This window comes from Cyanistes caeruleus, chromosome Z (assembly GCF_971803275.1).
Source record: "Cyanistes caeruleus chromosome Z, bCyaCae1.hap1.1, whole genome shotgun sequence".
NCBI classification, from domain to species: domain Eukaryota; kingdom Metazoa; phylum Chordata; class Aves; order Passeriformes; family Paridae; genus Cyanistes; species Cyanistes caeruleus.
Window position 1 is genome coordinate 73,446,750 of NC_141732.1, and position 12,569 is coordinate 73,459,318.

General features: G+C 50.1%; 1 protein-coding gene across 1 annotated transcript; it reads right to left on the bottom strand.

Annotated features, from left to right (window-relative positions):
• Window positions 1–3,508: 3,508 nt before the first annotated feature.
• On the bottom strand, window positions 3,509–5,849 carry LOC147648580 (alpha-galactosidase MYORG-like). Its single transcript, XM_086869520.1, has one exon. The coding sequence runs from the start codon at window positions 5,726–5,728 to the stop codon at window positions 3,632–3,634; it is 2,097 nt and encodes a 698-aa protein (XP_086725646.1). The 5' UTR covers window positions 5,729–5,849; the 3' UTR covers window positions 3,509–3,631.
• Between the last annotated feature and the right edge of the window lie 6,720 nt (window positions 5,850–12,569).

Consider the following 12,569-nt stretch of genomic DNA (forward strand, 5'->3'; position numbering starts at 1 on the left):
TTTAACTATGTCCATCTGTACCAAGTTGGTGGGGCTGGTGATTCAGGGAGATTTGGGGCTTTTCTTACCCTAGTCTTCACTGAAATCAGGGTTGAGATTGTTTTATTTAAAGCTTGCAGCCTGCAGCTTTGATGTATGTTTTAAAAGGAGAAGCTGGCAGTAACCTCACTCTTGTGTTTGCAGTGGTGGCAGACAATCCCACTGGATTGAGGATTGTTCTCCCTTAGGTCCTGACAGCAAAGGGACTAGCTGAGCCTTAGGGCTGGCCTGGAAAAGGCCATGTCCAGGTGAACCCCAATGTTTTGTCAGCCCCAGGGATGGGGACCATATACACCTCGAGGGTTGTGGCCCTATTTCTACTAACATTCACCCCAGAAAACATTCAACACTGAATCTGGGGGTTTGCTAGTCCATGCTGTTCTCACAGGACACATACTTCAAGGCTGTTTGTCGGAGATGAGCACAAGGAGCCTGTTCTCAGTTTCCCTTGGTCTCTCCAAAAGGTCCTTCTGACTGTCCCCACCATCCCCATGGTTTCCCTTGCTAGATGGCAGTGACAGCAAGGACATGGAGTAGATATTTGTGGCTATGGGACCGCCATCAATGAAGACTCGTTTAGGAGCCCACCTTGCCCCACATCACCCCTTTTGCCCTAAATAATGCTTTTCCTTCTTTTTCCATTTTTACCATGCAAACCATAGCTGCCTTATGCCATTGGGCATCACTAGCAGCGGCCAACCCATACAGCGTGGCTTGAGGGTTGAGAGGGACTTTGTTTCACTCCTTTTGCAATAAAAGATGTTTTCCCAATGCTTTTCCTTTGACTTCTTCCTTGGGTGTGAGTGCCATCCATACACTTGGCTGATGGCCAGGTGGGGGATGAAGCTGGCACTGCTGAAGACCTGCAGGCAGGTTGGCAATTTAGAGCACTCACAGCTCTAAGTTTCCGGAGATCCTCAGTGATACAGAGGTCCTCCTAGGAATTGGTGCTTTGGGTTTGAGTTTGGTTTACATCCTCCCAAAACCTGGTGCAGTGTGTAGAGAGTGTGTCTGAGGCTTGCCATGGAGAGAGTGAGTGGGGTCAGCTCCATGTTGGGTCTCAGCTACTTGGCAGTGCTTGAAGATACATCTACAATTGTGCATTGCACAGGGAGCAGTGTTAGTGGCAAAATCCAAACCCCAGAGGAGCTACAGCAGAAGTCCAATCTGCTGCAAACTGGATTTCAAGGAGGTGCCCAAGGGGCAGAGCAGTGGCTGCTGACCCAGGATACCCAAACTGTGAGCATGTCCACACCTGCCTGAAATCACTGCTTTGATTAAAAGTAAGGAAAAAGCCAACAGGCAGGCAGAGCCCAAGGCTGGGGTGACTGTGGTGCAAGGACAAACTGACAGCAGTGGAGTTCCTTTGGGTACATGGCCAAGCTGTCTGCCTCAGGAAAAAATACAACCTTCTCAACTTGGGCAGGAGCTGCCAGCCTGCAAATCTCTTGTGCCAGGAGAGCCATAAAGACTGTTTGTGCTGACACAAAATCCCAGAGGCCAAGTAGAGAAAAACAGTTTTTTATTTGTTTGGGTTTTTTATTTTGGATGTAGGGCTGGGTGTTTTTTAGCTCAGCAGTCATCAAAGAGGGCAGTAAACACCCACTGCCAAAAAACAGGCGGCCTGTGGTGAGCCAGGTTCTGGAGGAGAGTTTCACGTCACCAGCACCTCCAGCAAAGAGCTCTTCCACGGCACTGGCAGTGTAAAAAATCAACCGGGACTGAAGCTTAGCAAGACAAACAGGATGTCCCTCCAACAGCACACAGCTCCTCCCCTGGCAGGAGGGCATGGAGAGGTGGCTGTGGTGCCACCTGTTCACAGGATGCCTTCAGTGCCTGTTCCCTGTGGCTTCCTGTGGCTCAGCTGGGAAGCAAGGAAAGGCACTGAGGGACAGTTTGGAAAGGGATGGAGGAGACATTTTTGCAGCCATGGGACCAGGCATCCCATGTCATCCCCACAGTTTGCAGGAAGTCTCAATGTTGCCTGGTTTTTTTTCCATCAGCCTGTGGTGTAGTTGGGTGGCAGAGCTGTGTGTGCACACAGAGCACTTTGATCACAGGGGCAGAGGTACTGTATGAGGGTGATGGAGTCTTGGCTCTCAGCACTTTGGGCATGAGCTTTGCAGAAAACTTTTTGTTTAAGGCAGCAACAATAGCTAGGGGAATTTTGCTGGGCCGCCTCCTGGGACCCCCACCCCAAGACCAGATGTGAGGGACCATCTGGGGCTTTGAAGCAGCAGCTGTAGAAACACTTTCTCAGCCCTGGGGGAAGTGCCTCGTTGGAAACTACTATCCTGGCATGGGAGAAAGCCTGTGGTAAGGATTCAGTGGTGCCCTGTTAACGCTGAGCACAAATGCCAGACTGAACATTGCTTTCCCTTTCACATCCCTGGATTAAGGCTGGGTTTCCCTCTCCACTGCCACACCAGCGATATCATTACTGCAACTCCAGCTGGTCTCAGGGGCATCTAAAAGATGTTCTGGCTCATCCCACTTGGCACTGCTGTCGTGTCCATGCAGGGTCCTCATGACACAGTGGACCTACTGATGGAAAACAGGTTTGAGCCAGTTTTGGGACTGATTCCTCTGGGTGCCAAACAAGCTCTTGACTGAGTACAATGTTTCCCAGACCCATTTTGTTTACTTTTTATATGGAGTAGCCCTGGGGAAAACCCCTAAAAAAAGGGAGCTTTCTCTTACCCTGGGGCCACACACACCCTTTACCTCCCAGGTGCCCACTGAAAGTGAGCTGGAGCCAGCAAAGTGGTCTGTCTCTCACTTTGGGAAGGCACATTGCAGCCCAGAGACCCCTGGACTCTCTTAAACTGCTCAGTTGTGTCAACCTAAAATTTCTTTTTGCTTAAAAATAGCAGGGAACGTTGGACCAAGAGTGGAGGGTGTTTCACAGGCAGCCTTCAGGACCTGCTGAGACATCTTCATTCTGGAGAGGTGTGGCAGAAGGATAGTGAAGGATCCACCTGCCATGGACAGGGATCTCCATTAACACAGGATGGGAAAACATTCTCAGTGGGGAAATTGAGGATACTGAAAAATCAGCAAATCAGCTGGGTACTCAGGCTGATCTGTTAATTGCCTGAACTCTCTGAGGGAGCCAAGTTCTCTCCTAGCAACTGACAGATTGCATCCTTTGTCCTAAACATGGTCCTAAAACCCACATGGATCCTACTAAGTATAAATCCCTGCATGATGTCATATTAGGATTTAATCTCTACTACCATGAGATATCACCACATTTTACAGGCTTACCTGAATGCACACAATGAACATGGTTCTCAGTAATTTATAAAAGGGAGAAGACAATTGCCACAGCATTAGAAAGTGCTGTAGCTTTCTTGCTGCTCAGATAGCTCAGGCCATGGGAGATGCAAACTCCTAACTCCTGCATCAGCTCCCAATACATTTTAATAAGTTATTGTAGAACATTTACTTGCCACACAGAACAGTGGTCTCAGTGTCTCCTTCAAATTTAATTCTGAAATATTGCTATATTAAAAATTATTAAAATTGTCAGGTCATTAAAGCCATTGGCAAACTAATCACTGAGTCTACTGCACAGCTGAAGAGGAGCCTGTTAGGAAACCCAGAGGAAATAGGCAACTTCGTCCAGGCCAACGGGATAGTCGGTGAGCAGAACTGGGGTCTTCTCAAACAGCTCCCCCTTGTAGCTGCGCCACTTGCCCGCTGGCAAGTAGACATCCCGCTCCTGCTTGCCCATCTCCAGCACAGGAGCCACCATGAGGGTGTCCCCGATGAGGAACTGGGAGTCGATCCGGTGAGCGGCCTCGTCGCGGGGCGAGATCCACCAGATGGGACGGATGATGGGGTCGCCTGTGTCGGTGACCTCCCCCGCCAGTTCCAGCAGCAGCGGGGCCACCAGCGACTCGTGGAGCTCCGTGAACTTCTGCGCGATCTCCACCACCTCCTTGTCGTAGAGCCAGGGAGGGATGGAGAACTGCATGGAGGGCATGAAGGCCGACAGCTCCAGCCAGCGCACGTACAGCTCCCGGTCAGGGATCTCCACAGCTCCCTCTGTCCTGTTGGGGAGGAAGTTTCCTCCAATCATATCTGGAAGCACAAATGGATACCCCAGCATGCTGATGGTGAGGACAGTGGGGATGAGGGACTTGAGGCCAAGCTCGTAGCCCCAGACAGAGTCCCGGTCAATGATGCGGAAGAAGCAGGAGATGTTCTGTGACTGGTAGCCCACGCGCACCTCGGCCAGCTCGTAGAAGGGGATGGCCATCTCCGTGTAGCGCCGGGACCAGATGCTGGGGTCCGACAGTGGGCGGAAGGTGCTGAACTGCTTGGGCAGGTAGCTGGTCTCACCCGCGTCAAACTTGAAGGATGAGATGCCGTACTTGTGCCGGAGCTGGCGCAGGTGGCTCTGGAACCAGTCACGGGCTGCTGGGTTGGTGAAGTCCAGGATCGCCCCGATGCCGTTCCACCACTCCACCATGGCCGGCAGCCGCCCCGACGGCTCCGTGATGAACAGCTGACGCTCAATCCCCTCTTCATAATTGGGTGAATTTGCATGTATAAAAGGATGAATCCACAGAGTGACCTTAAACCCATCTTCCCTCAGCTTTGCAAACATCTCTGTCACTTTGGGGAACTTGACAGGGTCAAAGTCAAAGTCTCCATAGGCTTGGGTGTACATGTCATCAATCTCAATGTGGCTGCAGTTAAAATGGTACTTCTTAATGTCACTTGCAAAATTCAGAACTTTATCCTGGTTTATATCTTTTTTGTAGAGGGCCCACGTGGACCATATGGGGTATCGGAAAGCGTTCTCAGCAGGGATCTTGGAGGGCTTGTTGAAGTACCTGCGCACCATGTACTTGTGGATGGAGGTGACGTCGGAGCCCACGCAGACGCGGTAGCTGAGCTCGGGGAAGGGCTGCTGGCCCGGTGGGGGCTTGTAGGGTGAGTCCTTGTAGCGGGCCTGGAAGAAGAGGGTGCGCTCGGTGGCGTTGAAGCCCAGGTGGAAGGGCACGGAGTCGTTGATCTTGATGGCCGCCGCCTTGGAGGAGAGCCAGTAGCGCTCGAGGATGCCGCCAAAGCTGTCACGGAAGGAGTAGACGTCGCTGGTCACGTAGGGCACGGGCTCCTGGTAGCCAGCCAGGCGGATGGGCCAGTGCTGGGTGCTCATCTCCGAGCCCCCGTACCAGTGGGCGTCCTCCCAGAACATGGTGTGCTCCACGGCCGGGCCGGCCGCCAGCTCCTCCCAGCGCACGCGGTAGCACATCACCGTGTCCTTGGGCTTCACCGTCTGGATGAAGAAGTTGAGCGGCCCCCGGCTCGAGCGCGAGCAGCTCAGGATCTCGCCCTCCTTGGAGCACGACTCCAGGTCCAGGCTGCCCGAGCGGAAGGCCAGCCGGAACACCACCTCCCCGTGCTGGTTGCGGATGACGAAGCCGTCTGCCCGCAGGTCCATCAGCTCCGTCTTGAGCCGCTCTGCCTTCCTCAGGGACACGGTGTAGTAGCACCAGGCCACCACTGCAGCAATGAACAGGATGAGGCCCAGAAAGATGGCACCCAACATGGGCCTCAGCTCCTTGGAGGGCTTCTGCTTCACCGGTGTGACATTTTCAGTCAACTGCCTTTCTTTGCCATACCACTTTGGAATGTTTCCATGTTTTCCTGAGCGGTGGGTAATCTGAGTGTCCATTATTCCTTTGCAGCCTCAACACCTGGTGAGAAATTTTGCTGCTGAATTCTTTTACTCCAGCTGGTGAAGAGAAAATCCAAGATGCTGCATGAAGCAGCATTCACAATGTCCTTTCCAAAGCTTGTCCACTCACACCTGCAATGGTTTTTCATAAAATAGAGAGTTATAAACACCAAAAAACCCAATTAAATCTTGCTGAGGGCCGCAGCTCCTCTGCCCTGTCTGCAGTCCAGCCTCCCTGCCTTCTGACTCTGGCTCATTTTGCTCTGTAGTGGCAGCCTTTTCACTGGCAGCTGTGTTGAGCTTTTTTGGACATGCTTTTTGGAGCATGTCTGTGCCAGGATTCCTATGACCCTCTCTTGGCTGCAGCCTTGCTCTATCCCACAGAGCAAGGATGAGGGGATGAAAGTCAGACTAGAGCCTGGAGGAGAATGGGGCCAGGGGAAGGGGCTGGTACCTGAGCACACAAGCTGGACATCACAGGCTGCTCTGTGTTTACATTAATTATGAGCCCTGCTGGATTTCCTCTCCTGCCCACAACCTCTCTGCATTAAACAGAGGCAGAGAAATGCTGTGCTGAAGTCTCCAGCCTCCACCTGCTGCTCCCACCACACTCCCAAGGATGCAGCTTACAAAAGATGTTTCATCTCCCTGCACTTTGCTCCTTCCCTGAACTGCATGGGGATGTGGGGGTGTGGGGATGTGTTTCTCTTTCCCTTCAACTGCCTGTCCTACTACCTACTCCAAAGCCATCACCCCAGAAAATCCCCTCTGGCCCTTACAGGGAAAAAAGAGAATATTCCACTACATCTCTGTCTCTGTTTTCTTATTATCATTCAGTTCTCCTAATTTATTACGACTCTGTAGCTCCTGGGTTTATGCCAAGCAAGATGCTATACTGCAGTGGGGCTGGAAGATATTTTGGTACAGAGTATGAGGATAGGTATATAAAATTGAAGTTATAGCAAGACCAGGACTACATCAAAACATTGTTTTGCTGAGAAATGCACAGAAGGTGACGTGTTCCAGCTGCATCAAGCATTACCAAGCCAGCTAACGCAGCACAGCTGAGCATCTACAGCCAAAACATCTACACAGGCAGGAGAAACTGAGACTGGTGGCTCAAGGCAATGCATTCTGCGCAACCCTGGCCCCTTCCTGGGGTCTGTGTGATCTGACAGGATGAAAACTTGCAGGAGTAGCCTATACGGAGAGGGGGAAAAGGAGCCAGTTTGCTCATCGGAGCTGTGCCCAGCAATAAATGGCTGCCTGTATTTACCCGTGTCACCATGACATCAGTATCCAAATATACAGAGATGATAAGCCACCCAGGCAGCCATTAAAAATGCCAGAGGTCACCACATTTTGGATCGATCACAACAGATCCCAAACCACCCAAATTAACTGCCTGGTTAGTTTTTGAAGTGTGCTCTAGGGATGAGTGAAACTTAACTGAGAAAAAGGGCTGGAGTGCATAAATGTGTTCTCAGAAAAGCCCTGGCCAGGGAAGGAGGGTAAGAAAAGGAATGTTATTGCTGCCCCAAAGAGATGGTGATCCAGGACATGGGTGGTTTTGGGGAGCAGGTTGGATTACATGTGCTTGGGGCACTCTGCCAGCCCCGAAGTGCTCAGACCTGGCAGACTCCCAGCGCTGGCCTGGCTCCTGAAATGACTTTGAAGCCCTGCCCTTGGTGGTTTCCAGTGAAACCCTTGTGTTTTTGCAAAACAACATTTTCACTTTGAAGGTGTTATTATGTGCTGGGTCAGTCCTTAGTTGCTGGCTTTGGAGCTTTCTTCCTCTTCTTCTTTCCTCCTTTCACCCTCACAACCACCATGGGGACAGGACTCTCCTGTAAGACAAGCTGCACCATTTTCCAGGTGAAAAAATAAGGAATGGAAAGGGAGGGTTTTCTTCTTTTTTCTTATTTCTTTTTTCTTTTTTTTTTCTTTCTTTTTTCTTCTTTATTCTTTTTCTTTTTCTTTTTTTTTTTCTTTTTCTTTTTTTTTCCTGGTAATATTAGGCAACATATTAAAAAACCCAAACCACATGGACATCATGAGTCAAAAATCTCTCCAAGAATAAAGGATGTGAGGAAAATTTCCAAGCTTTCTGTGCAGTGATTTCACTCCCAAAGAGTTGGTTTAAATCCCCTGATTTCCCCAGGAGCAGAAGATATGGGGCAGAAAAATTGCAAAAACCAAGCAAGCCGGAGCTCCTGAGACAAGCCATCCTGTCTCCAGTGTAATTTGGGTTTTCCTCACTCCTATGATGTCGTGGGATCCCACGTTGATAGGCCAGCCCTGCCCCTCACAGAGAAGAGATGAGATGTGAGTGACCAGTGGGGAGAGCAGGCTCTGGCACTTCTGGAGGCAGCAAAGGATGAAATTGGGATTTCTAGCATAGATTCCACCAGGGTGAATGAGTTTCTGAAGCTGCATTACATCTCTGGAAAGCATTAAACATCTGCTGGCCTAGCTGTCAGCCAGAGTGATGCCTAGGGATGGTGAGAAGAACTTTTGCTATGGGGTGCACAGAGGTGATCCAGAGCTCAGATCCAGCCCTATCCTTGCTCCATCCATGGGGTTATGGCATCACAGAGACCCTTACCTGTGAGTATTTAACTGGTCCTTGCAAAGCCTCTCTGCTCTGTGGGTGCTTGATTAACCCACCCAGAGTGCAAGTGCTCCCAAATCAGGGGAGGGCTGAATTCTCCCACAGTGCCCTGGAAGCCAGATGCCCCAAGGATACCAGCACTGTTGTGTTATATTTGGGCTGCTTTATCAGGTGCTAATCAGGTATGGATCTGGACCTAACTGTCCCCCAGGCTGAAAGAAGCCAGGATTCCTCACCCCAAGGAATTTAGCAGAGCTTAGCATGCACAGATTAAACATTGACATATCCAGCACTGTGATAAGCAGAAAATGAGACAGGACTTTAGACCCTCTTATAGTGAAACAGGGGCTTCAAGGGTTTCAAGTGACGAAACACATATCAGCCAGCTCGAAGGGCAGCTACACACCTAAACCCCTTAGTGCACCTACCTTGAGAGTCTCCTTCCCCCAGACCAAATTTATCCCCAGAACCTTCCCCTGTCTCTTGTCACCTGTGTCACAAGTTTGTCAGGCCTCCATTCAGATTCCAGCTATGTGATTCCTGAATCCTCAGATTTTCAGCATTCTAAGACTCTGAGGCTGCCTCAGTTGGTGCTAATAGCACCAAGGTCATGGTTTTGATTCCTGTATGGGCCATTCCCTTAAGAACTGGACTAAAGGATGATGCCTGTGGGTCCCCTCCAACTCAGAATATACTGTGATTCTGCATATGTTTACCTTTCTGGTGGTTCAGGAAGAGCATCACTCTTTAAAGAACCCATCAGGAAACAATTTGTGCTTTAAACAGAAAGACATTTTCCTATATTTAAGTTTATTTTACAGGTTAGTAAACACTTAGTCACTATCAGGTGCTTTTAGGGAGAGTATACATGTCCTAGCAGAAAGAATCATAGGTAGCTAAACATAATAAGCCATAAACAAACTACTGCCCTGTCAAATGCTGCAAGAATTGATTAATCATTTACCAAGCTCTTTTAGACTGTTTAAAATGGACCTTTTTAGCAGAAGTCATGCGAAGTAGAAAGCAGTTCCCATTAACTCTCATTTCCTGCAGCAGCTTGACAAATATGGGTGGTGTATGGGGGATTTATTGCCACAAGGGACCTGGGGGAGGTTTGTTCACAATTTTTTCTGTGCATATAGATGATGTGAGAAAAGAGGTATCTGATGTGTCCCCAGCTCAAGGTTATCACATGAGCTGCCACAGATTAGCTACAAGCCCAACAAGGCTTGACACAGGGTGGAAGTGGCTGGGTGGTGGCTGCAGAGGGTGAAGTGACATTGCTCTGCAGTCCATGTGGTGCAGGTGGGGACAACAACATCTCTGCCAGCAGCACACAGCACTTAGAGAACACCTGGAGCAGCACGAGGAGGTGGAGAGAAAGGACACAGTTGGAGTCTGTCCCTCAGAGTGGTGCAGGACCCTGCTCCACCTGGAAATACACTCACTTGTGTCCTGAAGCAGGGAGGATACCAGCCCCAATGCTGGGTGCACCCCTCACCCCAGGCCAGGGCTTTTAGAAATTCCTGATAGCTGCAGTGAGGGGGTGAGGATGACTGGCCTCACTGCTTCAGCCCTTGGCCCCTGGGGGTCTCACACAGCTCCTTGGGCTGAAGCAGCAGTTTGGTTCATATTAAGCCCATGCCAGCTGCAGAATCAGACCAGCTGAGAGGCCTGTATCCTGCACACGGAGAGACCTTCACCAGCTCACACCACCAGACAACTCTGAGCAGGATTGTTTCTGGAAGCCATCCTGATTTGGGAGGCTCTTCCCTGCTCCCCACGGCTCCTGGTGCCTGGAGCATTTGTGGCTCACCTCAGCACAAATGCAGACCTCGGTCTGGCTGCACAGACTTTGCTGGTTTCTGCCTGAACAGAGTTCTGCTGCAAAGCTGATTACCCTGTGCAAGCCTGACAGTGTCATAAGCCCCATGAAGCCTTGAAAATCCAGCTCAGGTCTAGAGCAGGAATATTACCCAAGGTTTTTCATAATCCAGAGGATTCCAGTCCCCCAGTATTGGGAAAAAAGGTAGAGTTTACTGCAGAGGTCTTTCATTCCTAATTGCTGTGGTAGCAGGAACTGGAAGACCCACTCCTGTCCTCTTCTTCCAACAGACTCCTCCTCCAAAGTCAGTAGAAAAAAGCCTTGCAAAATCAACTTTTTTCCCTGTTTCAGAGCTCTCTCTGACTCCTCAAGATGCACAGTGTCCATGCGCTGCTCCAAGCTGCCAGTAGTGGCCACAGCATCCCACTGCAATCTGGGAGCCGCTCTGCTCATATCCTTGGGAAGGAGCTCCACCTGCCGAGCCGGTGGCCCAGGCTGAAACCCAGGGACCATTGCCAGACTTGTGCCAGGGGTGTGGGGTGACTGGCACCGAGCTCATCAGACCCTATTTACCATGGTCAGCGCTCGTGAGGAGCTCTAGGGGCGTTCTGAGGTGCCTTTCCCTCAAACAAACCATACAAAGAGGGATCAGCAAAGCACAGGTAAGGGGAGAAAAGGTCCTTATGTGCCTCAGCTGCAATCATGTGAGCAGGCTGGGGGACTGTGGAAATACAGGAAAACAGGAGGAAAAAAGGGTGCTGTCATCTCAGTCTGCTTTGAATGCAGTAGGCTGAGCTCATGCAAGGTGAAGGACAGAGAGATAAAGAGGCTCAATTCTTGAAAGCTTTTCTTGAAGAACTGCTCTTGCTTGCAATTCTTTTGTGATGATGAGTCAGAGACCTACCATGAGGGCAGGACAGGTGGGTCCTTGAGGGATGCTGCAGGCTCTGCATGGGTTAAGCCAACTGCCTGTGACAGGGTGAGGGGTCCTGGGCAATGCACCTCAGGCCTGCACCTGTGGGACTTCTTGTGGCACTTAAGCACCCACAATGGGAGATGAGGCTCTCAGATAGGCTGAGAGCTCTGGGTTCTCCACAGTCTCAGTCTGCTGCTCACATGGGAGCGGGTCAGCAAGGACTCATCTAAACCCAGGCATCTCTGGAGCTGTTGCTTTATCCCAGACCAGCTCCACTTCCCATCTGAGGGAGCATTTTGGCATGCAAAAATTTCTTTTTCCTTCTGCATCCCTTCTTGGAGATACAGGATCTTTACCATAGTTATTTTCCTAAACATCTGATGCCATTTAACCTCTGTGACCAAAGGCACCAAAGCAGAGAAAACCTGTCAAAGGCCAGAGAGTTAAAACAAAGCCAATAAGCATTTCCACATTGCCCAGAGGATGTTACCTTTGGAGAGAGGATTTCACCTCAAAATACTGAGCAAACTCCCCAGAACACCAGTTCTCCTCACTCTGCAGACACATTGTGAATTTTGCCATTTCTTTTCTGAGATAACAGTAAGGGTAAAGGATTGAGCTCAGATTTTAAACCTCTTCCTGATGTCTCCAGTGTCATAAAGCACAGTGCTGGCTACAAGGCTGGGGTGAAAGTGTAACAGATGGCTGTGCGGTTCCTGAGCATCCCACAGGTTTAGAGCTAGCAAAATATTTGTCTCCACTTGCTCTCCCAGCTGTTGTGTGCTAGAAAGCAGTGCCTGTCTCACACCAGCAAGGGCTGCAGTTGGTGTGTAGTGAGTGACCCCTCTGTGTGAAGGTGTGGTGGCCAGCACCACACCACAATCAGGAGATGAAGTTTCACTTGATCATTACTTCACTCTGATTAAATTCACCATGATCTGCAACATGATGAGAAAAAGCAATGCACCCATCAAACTGATGATGGAGACAAGAACAAGGCTGCTCCACGGGACTTGGGATGGCAAGGACTAACTGATGTGGAAATTATGTGACCGAGAGTCAGTTCCTGCTCCACGTGGGAGAGGCCACAGCTGGAAAATAGCCTGCTCTCTCCTAGGGGCATCCCAGGAAAAGCTGTAAAAACAATTTGAAGAAACCTTCCCTATGAGGCTACACTATTCCCTAAGCGAGTCAATGCAGCGGGGAAGAACGGGCTCTAAGGATACAGAGCAACTTTTTATGCAAGTATTTTCTTGCACATAGAAGAAATAAGGCCAGAGTGGTGTCCTGAAACCCTAAAAATCTCAGTGGCTAATGTTCAACTGATTCTTTTTGGTCTGTGCTAACAAGTTGCTGTTAGACTGACCACTTTCCTCTGGGGACTAAACGTGGCATTGGTTTCTGGCATGGGCTCTCCTCAGTCTGGTGCCAAAGAGATGCAGTGAAGAGTGTTTTCATTTTCAGTCCCAGTCAAGTAGCAGAGAAT